We start from the raw sequence: 9864 nt of genomic DNA, 5'->3' as shown, positions 1-9864 counted from the left end.
ACCTTCAAATCACCGGTATCAAATAAAGATATATGAACCTCCTCAACCAAGTATGGTGATAATAAGGTGTCATACATAACGCGGCCCCACGCCATTTCGAGATGAAACAATTTGATCTGGATCAATCACTTCAGAACATAATGGGTTAGTCAAAAGAGAAGAATTTACAAGTGGAGTTTCCAGTTGTTCCATACCTTCATGCCAAACATCGGAATCATCAAGAAGGTGCTTAATTTGGTTTCTTTCCTCCTGGAGTTGTTGCCCTTTTGGGAAAAAAAGGTGTTCCGATAACCATGCCGACCAATTTTCTATCCCATGGTGTAACCAATATATCCATCTCGACCCATCAAGTTTTCAATGAGAATATGGAATTATATCTCAGTCGTGCTCTCGTTCAATCGTAGTTGGCCCCTAGTGCACCTTATGAAGCTCCTTTTCAGTTTTGCCAATATGTCGGCTTGGACTTATGAGAATCTCATGGTCACATGTATAGAGTTGAGTGCAAACAACCAAGGGTTGAGCCCAACCAACTTCACCTGATTCCATGTTGTAATGAGGATCTCAGAGACTGTTTCCATCTGTAACCAACATGCCTCGAACTAGTGCCCACCAGTGGATCTCAAGAACTAAATCTCGTCATTGTATTATTTTTCTAACATAAGTGGGTTGCGACCAAAGTGTATATGACGCTCATTTGTTATTATTGTTAAAGGATACTTCGTTATCCAAGCTGCATTGTCAATGGCTCGGTCCAATCCCTCTCAGATTTCTCCCCTCCTCCAAGTGAAATTCGCTCCCAGTTCTTCTTTGTCCCAGGGAGATATCATGCACCTAAAAATCCTACAGAAAGTGAAACAATGGAAAACAACCTAAAATGGTAACAATTAGTAGTATAATCCAAAGAATGTCAAGGTTAAACTCAAGGAAAATATCGGTGTTAAATACCCTCATCAATACCATGTTCTTCGGTGACGGACTCCTAGTACCAGTGCTCCACAAGCAACAAAAGACAAAAAACCCGGGAGCTTCTCCACTTGCACCTGATAGTATTTCTTCTTCTGACTCTTGGTGATCAACACAAATCTATTCAACTTCTTATTGACATCAAGAATCATCGTTAGACAGACAAACTCACCAACACAAATCTGTCGAAAGTTGAACTTGAGCCTCCAGAACCTGCCAATGATTCGGTAGACACCATTAACTATGCCGAGTTCAAGAAGTTGCCTGGTACCTTCAAGACCCTAGCCCAAACGACCCTCTTATCAAGAAGCACTAACCTCACATTACTAAATCCATCATACTCATTCATAGGCGTGTTCCAATCACCTAGACACCCAAATTGCACGGTGACGAGATCACCACCGATCTTTCGCCGGTGCACCCTTGTTCCAGAATTCTAGGATGATCTCATGTCGGACAATAGCTGGGCTAAATCCCTTTGGAAGTGTGCAACTTGGTATAGCCGGGTAGTATTGGTGCAGCCGGAGAGAAAGAGGGTAGTGCTAGCGGATGGGTATTGCTTTCCATGAACGAGATACATCTTGGCCAAAAATAAACTCATCATGTGTGAGGGAGGGTGTGTGTGTTAGATCATAAAAATGTTTTTTTTAAGCAGAAGAACTTATTTTAGGAGAAAAAACAGAAGACTTCTTTTTAGGAGAAAAAGCACAAGAACTTGTTGCGATACTTGTATACAGTCGGGTCTGGCCCAAAACACCGATGGACCGGACCGGGGGAAGGGAAGCTGGACCCAAGTCACCCAACCAACCCACCACATGGCCCAAACAAAACCACCCAAACTGACTGACCTACCGCGGCCTCCCTCACCCTTTGCTCCCCCTTCCTCCTCGCGCCGCCGCCCCAAACCCCCTCTAAAACCCTCGCCGCCGGCGCATCCTCCCGCCCCGCTCCAGACCAGAGAAGCCATAGACGTCCGCCGCGGCCGGGGGAGGGATGGGGATCTTCGAGCCGTTCCGCGCGATCGGGTACATCACCACCGGCGGCGTGCCCTTCTCCCTGCAGCGCCTCGGCACCGAGACCTTCGTCACCGTCAGCGTCGGCAAGGCCTTCCACGTCTACAACGTAAGCAAACCCGCCGCCTCCACCAACCCGCCCTCTCGTCTCCCTCGCCCCGCCCACCGTACTGGACTAGTGTCATAGCCAGGGAGCTCGCAGGAGCCTACTGCTCGCTTCTCCGTCAGTATTTAGGGTTGGTATACTAGAGGCAGCGATGTTATTAGCTTCCATTTGGGGCTCATGCGGATTTCAGCGCTGAATTCCTGCTGGTTGCTCGCCACACCGGGCTTAATGTGACTTGCGCCTACGGTCGAGCTTTGTCTTCATATAAACCTGTCTTACTGCACCTGTCTGTCTTCTGTTGTTTCCGACGGCTTTACATATAGGAGTAACTCTGATGCAGCCGACTTCCATTTTGTGGTATGATTAATCACGCCGTTTTCTCTTTTTGTTTTGCAGTGTGCCAAGCTCACTTTGGTCCTTGCCGGTGAGCCTGCTATTCAGTATCTCGGTTTCTTATGTTCAGTGTTTTTTTTCCCTCTCCCGCTCATGGTGCGTGAACTTTCTTTGCCATTTAAGGACCTCAACTGCCCAAGAAGATCCGCGCTCTGGCATCCTTCAAGGAATACACATTTGCTGCATACGGAAGCGACATCGCGGTTTTCAAACGGACCGATCTGGTAAGGGAATTGCTGTGTTTAGGATAGCTGAATTAGTGTATCAACCCTAAGTGTGTGGTGCCTGGTGAATGAAATGATTATTGGCTACTTATTCCAGACTTCCAAAATTGCGTTCCTGACCAGAAAATGCCGTTGTCTCAGATGTACTTGTAGATCTCTTGTGAAACCAGATGTTGATTGTGGAATAATAGGTGCACTTGTAATGTTCTGCGAAACAACATGTTTGATTGTGTGGTTATACAAACAAAGATAAATTGTGGGCACTTTTAGTTTCTATATTAGCTCCTCTTCCTTGTTTTTACAGCACACGAATGTACATTTTTTGCAAGTGGACACATCAATCGTACCACGATCTACATATATAACTTTTTCATGCTTCTGCAAATTTGCAAATTCTTGTTTGAAAAAGAAACCCTGGGACCAAATGCACCCAGGAGCAAAGTATCTGCTCTTTATCCAGACCCCACTATATCATGTCCATCAACTACTATTGAAGTATTGCGGCCTTCATGTTTACGTTTTCTCTTCAAAAATCAGGTGGTTACCTTTACTAAACATGAAGAAAAGGTCAACATGCTGTACCTGTTTGGAGAATACATTCTCAGTGCAGATATTAAAGGTGATTTATTTATCTGGGCCTTCAGAGGAGCTAAACCAAGCAGTGAGCCTGTTGGAAACATATCACTGGGAGACAAGTTTACTCCAACCTGCATTATGCATCCGGATACTTACCTAAATAAGGTGCCTGCAATTATTGATTTCTTTGGAGATAGTTTGCTTTCTGAATTTTGTGTTTGTTGACAAGTCTGTTTATCATTGGTACATCAGGTCATTATTGGTAGTGAAGAAGGACCCTTGCAGCTGTGGAATATCAGCACAAAGAAAAAAGTATATGATTTTAAGGGTTGGGATTCATCAGTACGTTGTTGTGTTTCTTCACCTGCTCTGGATATGGTTGCAGTCGGTTGCGCCGATGGATCTATTCATGTTCACAATATACGATATGATGAAGAGTTGATGTCTTTCAACCATGAAATTCGGGGTGATGTAACTGCCCTGTCATTTCGAACAGGTGATTTTGTCTGACACGATATACAGTACAACCTTCTATAATTCACGTTTGCTCATCCTGTGACAGTAATGAAATTCCCAAACAAATCCTGGTTTATTCAAGTCCTCAAGTTTGGTTTGTGATTATGATTATATCGTATTTATGATGCAAATTCGTTAATTCGGAGATCCAGTTCAGAAAATGTAGCTGACACATTCTTTTTGGCTTTATGAATTTTCTTTATATGAGTTTTTGGAGATTTGACTTGTCAATGAAACCTTTACTGATTTGCGTACTAGTTCAAACTAAATAACGATGATATTTGGTATGCTTGAATAAAATTCTAGAGCCTGTGTAGTTTATTGTGGAAATACGGATACAGAGCTAAATTTTATGACCAGTCAGTAGATACATTACTGCCACCAAGGTGTTTTTCATGGTTATATATAGCTTTGACTCTCCCTGTTTGAAATAAGGAGGTGCATTGTTTTATTTTAATAATACACATTTTCACGCTTCTACATGTCAAGCTTAAGTGCTATTTTCTCAAATTTACTTTGTCTGCCAGATGGGCAACCCCTTCTAGCATCTGGAGGTTCCTCGGGTGTTATTAGCATTTGGAATCTTGAGAAGAGAAGGCTGCACTCTGTGATTAGGGAGGCCCATGATGGTTCTATTGTATCACTTCATTTCTTTGCCAATGAACCTATTTTGATGAGCTCAGCAGCTGATAATTCAATAAAAGTAAGTGCTGTTTTCTTGTCTTCTTTTTTCACATTATTGGTAATTTGGTAGTGAGGGACAAAACCTTTGTATCTTATTAGCTCTTGAGCTGTGACATATGAAGGTCAAAAGCTGCTGCATGTTGCCTGACCGCTTAGCCTGTTACATAGAACACCATCTCCCTTTTTTCTATTTATACCACATTGCCTTATTTGGCGGGAGCATATAAGGTTCCTCCTAGAATCGAGCTTTGCGGCCGGTTAATAAGTAACAAAATCAGCCAAGAAAAACAAAATCAATACTGGTGTGAGAATACTTTGCTTTGACAATGAGATTAAATTAGCCACAACACCTTAATTTCGGTTTTACATTTGAAACTTAGTAATCTAATATACTGCATGCCAGATGTGGATATTTGATAATAATGAAGGAGATGCTCGTCTGTTACGATTTCGAAGTGGACATAGCGCTCCACCTCGGTGCATAAGGTAACTAATGCCCTCCAAGTTTGTTGCGTCTGTACTTTTGTTTCGCTTGTGTTTTAGTGAGTCAGCCTATTTTGTTGTTAGATTCTATGGCAATGGAAAATTCATCTTATCCGCTGGTCAAGACCGTGCCTTCCGTCTCTTCTCAGTTGTTCAGGTAATTCATAACCTTTGTAACATTAATTTTTACAGCTGCACACTGGCACACCTGTTATCATTTCCTGCACTTTTTTGTCATCTCAAAATGCTATTGAAGTAAGAGTGTCCACTTCACGCCGCACACTCGTCTTTAACCTGAATTCCTGCATGTTTGTCTTCTTCTCAGGTTGTTTTTTCCTTTTCGAGCAAAATGAGTTTATGTTTGCTGTTTTTTTAATCCTATTGAAGTAACACTTTTTTTGACAGGATCAACAAAGCAGAGAGCTTTCTCAGCGGCATGTGGCAAAAAGAGCGAAAAAGCTTAGAGTAAAGGTGAATTTTTTGTTACTATTCCTTTATCGCCTTCCGTTTCATCATTTCCTTGTTGAGATTTTGACATTTTCTTCTTCTCTGCAGGAGGAAGAGATAAAGCTAAAACCAGTTATTGCATTTGATTGTGGTAATTCTCCGGTCCTTGCAATATTAAAGTTCATATCATGTTCTTCTGCTTTTCTATCTGTGTAATTTCTTCTAAAGTAGTAAACCATGATAACCTTCAATCTTTACTATTTATACTTGGTGCAAAGGGCATACCTATTTCCATGTTAACACATAATAAACCACTTACCAGTATTCTGTGCACCTTTGCTAGTGTTGAAAAGAAACCAGAAACTGTTATCTTTTTTAGATAAAATTGCTTATTTACCAATGGAATCAACTGCTGTTCAGCTGAGATACGTGCACGTGATTGGTGTAATGTTGTTACATGCCACACGGATACTTCAAAGGCATATGTATGGCGTCTTCAGAACTTTGTTATAGGCGAACATATTCTTACACCATCGTCAGAGACTGAGTCACTGATTAAGGTAATGCTTGTTTTTGTAATCTGAATGTTTGACCGTATACTACAAGAATGTATTGAATTCTCACCATGGGCTAATCAAAACAAGCTTTCTTGGGACTAACAAGACTCAGCTGTTAAATGATAGAAGTATCTCCCTACCTCTTCTTTAAGAAATTCCTTTTCTTTTTTGTCAGGCTTGTACTATAAGTGCATGTGGTAATTTTACTATCTTGGGCACTGAAGGTGGTTGGATCGAAAAATTTAACCTTCAATCTGGGATTAGTCGTGGTAGTTACATTGATGGCTCTCTGTCATTGCAATGTGCACATGAAGGTGAAGTTGTTGGATTAGCCTGTGATGCAACAAATGGATCTCTGATTAGTGCTGGATACCGTGGGGATATTAAGGTTTGATGACGCTGTTGCACTTCAGCTGCAATTTATTTAAACTGTGATTGCATTACTCAGATATTGACTTGTCTCCTGCAGGTCTGGGATTTTAAGAGTTGCAAGCTAAAATCCAAATTCAATGTTGGTAAATCTGTAACTAAGATTGCATATCACCGGGCAAATGGTAATATTCAACATGTTTTGTTATTCCCTTGTAGGATGACATGGATGATTAACAGTTTTTTTGTTGCTGTTTTATGGCAGGTCTTTTTGCTACTGTAGCAGATGATATGGTGCTTGTATTGTTTGATACAGTATCAATGAAAATGGTCCGTAGATTTGAAGGACATACAGATCGTATCACTGATCTGTGTTTCAGTGAGGATGGGAAATGGCTCATTTCGTCTAGTATGGATGGGACGCTCAGAATATGGGATATCAGTTTAGCAAGACAGATAGATGCGATGCGCGTTGATGTATCTATAACATCCGTCTCTATGTCTCCTAATATGGATGTGCTGGCAACCACCCATGTTGATCAAAATGGCGTGTATCTTTGGTAGGCTTTCATTGTTTCCTGTTCTCACCCTGTGCATTTGCATACCTTTGGTAGCTTCATATTTCAGGAAAATATCATAAGATGAGTTTCCAAGCTGGTGTAGTTTGTGCTAATCATGGCACATCTCATTTAGGCAAATAAATACCACTTTCAGTCCACATTGTACCAATGTACATAATGAACTCAAATTCCATACCGTCGCATGCAACCAACCAACCACCCCCACAATCTAAAAAAACGCATGCAAGCAACCAACTACCCCCACAATCTAAAAAAGATGAGTTCACTGGACAATGCTTTTTTTTATTGAAATGTTCATTTCCACTCCGTTGATAAAACTATGATAGAGCTTAAGACTATTGACAATATAAGTAGTTTTATAGTTTAAGTTATGAGTTGCTGCTGACTGGTTGCCACATGGAACAGCTTCTGAAAAACGTAAACTTTTCCGACATGTTCATTGTGGCCCTTATGTTGTTCATGCACAGAGGACAGTTTCTCAGGATACCTCATAAGGTCAATTTAAGGATACACATTTACAGTTTTGCTTTCCATGAAGTTGAATGTTCCTAAAAGCAAAGAGTTGAATGCAAGCAGAGGCAACTCAAGATATTTCTACTTCATAATCTTCTGCCATTATGGATAACAAACATACGTAATTTATTGTTGTTCTGCAATTTATTATTTAGCTCATATATAAAGCTCATACTTCTCTTAATAATTTTGACAGGGTTAATCAAGCTTTGTTCTCACCTTTGACAAATGTTGATAGCTATGCAAGTGGTAAACATGTCCGGAACGTGCTTTTGCCAACTGTTTCGTCAGCCGAAAGATCTGAGGAGGAAGAACCCATTAAAAAATCACAAGATTCAAATCAATCTAATATTAAACCTTTTGTCATAATGGATCATCAAATACCAGATATGATCACACTCTCATTACTCCCAAGGAGTCAATGGCAAAGCTTGACAAATCTTGACATTATAAAGGTAATGTATTTTGTCTCCGTTTTGATCCTGAAAATTTCCGCTGCAAAGTAACGAATCCTGTTACCTTGCAATAACTATGCAAGTTCCTTGAGTTAGAGAATTAGGCGGTGTATATAGTAGCATGTGTAGAAGAACTACTTTAACTGTGGCTGACAATATTTTGATGAACATTTCAAGCATGAAGTTTCTATTAAAAAATGCTTGGTAATATTGTAAATTTATAAGTTTGACAAATATAATACTACAGTAGGAAGTGCTGATCATTGCTATCACTTGATGGCTGTAAATGTCCTAATGGACACTTATTTGTGTCTGAAGGAAGAACTTATTTAAGTAATATTTTTGTTTTGTGCGTAAGCCCGACTAGACTTGGAAGTGCTCATCGTCACATTTCTGTGTCTTTAGGTTCGAAACAAACCGATCGAGCCACCTAAGAAACCTGAGCAGGCGCCATTTTTCTTGCCCTCAGTTCCATCCCTTTCAGGGGAGATATTGTTTGAGCCTCCTTCCAGTAAAGAAACAGACGGCAGCACTACTGAGGACATAGGTCATAAAAAGATGGCCGATCTCTCCTCCCACTTCAGTCGGTTGTTACAATCCTGTGGAGAACTTGAGAGCTGTAAGTATTTATTAGTATCTTCAGTCAAGCAAAACGCGTAAATAAACATCAGATATTTTGGTTCTCACTGTCTATTGATGAGACTATATGAAGAAGCTGCAATCTTCGTCATAGTAAGCACTGACCTTGGAATCTGTTTTGCAGATTCAGCGTTCACCGACTACCTAAAAGGCCTATCTCCGTCATCCTTAGATATGGAACTACGGATGCTACAGATAATAGATGACGACGAGGTGGAAGAGTCTGAGGAACCAAGACCCGAGCTCCATTCCATTTCATTGCTGCTGGACTACTTCATTCATGAGCTTTCCTGCAGGAACAACTTCGAGTTTGTTCAAGCTGTTCTGAAATTGTTTCTGAAGGTATGTGATAGTATTTTCCATCTTAAACCCATTGAGTTGGTGCTTAAAGTATATTTCATCTTCCTTGGAACCAGATACATGGTGAAACAATACGGCGCCACTCGACGCTACAGGAGAAAGTGAGGAAACTTCTAGACGTCCAGAGCAAGGTCTGGCAGAAGATCGACAAAATGTTTCAAAGCTCGCGATGCATGGTCACATTCCTCAGCAACTCGCAGTTTTAGTTGCAGGTAATTTCTTTTCATCCGTTTGCCAAATGAACTAGTGTTCTACTAGACTTAGTTGGAGCTAGAAAATATTTTGTACCTCGATTCGCTAACATTGTCATCACCTAGTTGAGATTTTTCAATACACTATATTGCTGTAGAAAATGACTTGTTTTCCTGCAGCTTCTTCTGAACTCTTACAAATGACTAAAAATCCTATTTCCTTGTGGTCCACAGGTCCCGATTTCTGAAATCAATGCATACTTGGGAGTCCATGTGGCTGTTGTACCATTCTGCTGTACCTCACCGTCTCGTCGTCGTGGTAAAAGCTGCAAGGCATATATACGGTGTTGTTAACAGAGATGACCACAGATTGTGCTCCTGATGATGATGTAACAGTTTTGTTCCTGTATTCTTTTGTAACATACAGATGTATGAGCACTGTTCAGCGAGAAATATTTGGGAATGTCGCAAGTGCCAGTTAGGCGAAACATCCCCAAGTGTTTATCCAGCATTTTACTTTAGTGATAGCCCTCCGTGTTCATCTTCGGTGTTTTGACTTCTAAAATCCCTTAAGTCCACTTTCGCGTGCGCTATCGAAGAACTTATCACCCTTTTGTTTATAATAAGATCTATTTCGAGATTGAGAAGTCCTGAAAAACGAACGGATTCCAAGCCTAGGATTAAGGTCCCAACTACTACCGCTTGTAGAATGATGACTATTGGATGCTGGAAAATGATATCTACAAGTACATGAAAAAATGCTGCAAGAATAGCCTAGTGTCCACACTTGAAGC

The 9864-nt window shown here is 40.8% G+C and overlaps 1 protein-coding gene across 1 annotated transcript; it reads left to right on the top strand.

Moving 5' to 3' along the window:
- The first annotated feature begins 1801 nt into the window (after positions 1–1801).
- LOC125523736 (transducin family protein / WD-40 repeat family protein) lies at positions 1802–9611 on the top strand. Its single transcript, XM_048688797.2, has 19 exons — positions 1802–2085; positions 2479–2506; positions 2599–2699; positions 3237–3440; positions 3528–3771; positions 4319–4494; positions 4879–4961; positions 5043–5115; positions 5364–5429; positions 5514–5556; positions 5826–5965; positions 6138–6350; positions 6432–6516; positions 6597–6891; positions 7622–7880; positions 8286–8499; positions 8644–8861; positions 8936–9091; positions 9305–9611. Exons 1-18 carry the CDS (start codon positions 1957–1959, stop codon positions 9083–9085), a joined length of 2721 nt encoding a protein of 906 aa, XP_048544754.1. The 5' UTR covers positions 1802–1956; the 3' UTR covers positions 9086–9091; positions 9305–9611.
- The last annotated feature ends 253 nt before the right edge of the window (positions 9612–9864 follow it).

Source organism: Triticum urartu, chromosome 7A, assembly GCF_056163025.1.
Source record: "Triticum urartu cultivar PI428250 chromosome 7A, HENAU_Tu73, whole genome shotgun sequence".
Taxonomy (NCBI): domain Eukaryota; kingdom Viridiplantae; phylum Streptophyta; class Magnoliopsida; order Poales; family Poaceae; genus Triticum; species Triticum urartu.
The sequence above is the reverse complement of the archived record's forward strand: the minus strand, read 5'-3'. Positions and strand labels throughout refer to the sequence as shown.

Excerpts from the sequence above, each read along its gene's own strand:
- LOC125523736 (XM_048688797.2), top strand. The coding sequence starts at position 1,957 with ATGGGGATCTTCGAGCCGTTCCGCGCGATCGGGTACATCACCACCGGC. Across the intron at positions 2,086-2,478 it reads AGGCCTTCCACGTCTACAAC|TGTGCCAAGCTCACTTTGGT; the intron begins GTAAGCAAACCC and ends TTTGTTTTGCAG. Across the intron at positions 2,507-2,598 it reads GCTCACTTTGGTCCTTGCCG|GACCTCAACTGCCCAAGAAG; the intron begins GTGAGCCTGCTA and ends TTGCCATTTAAG.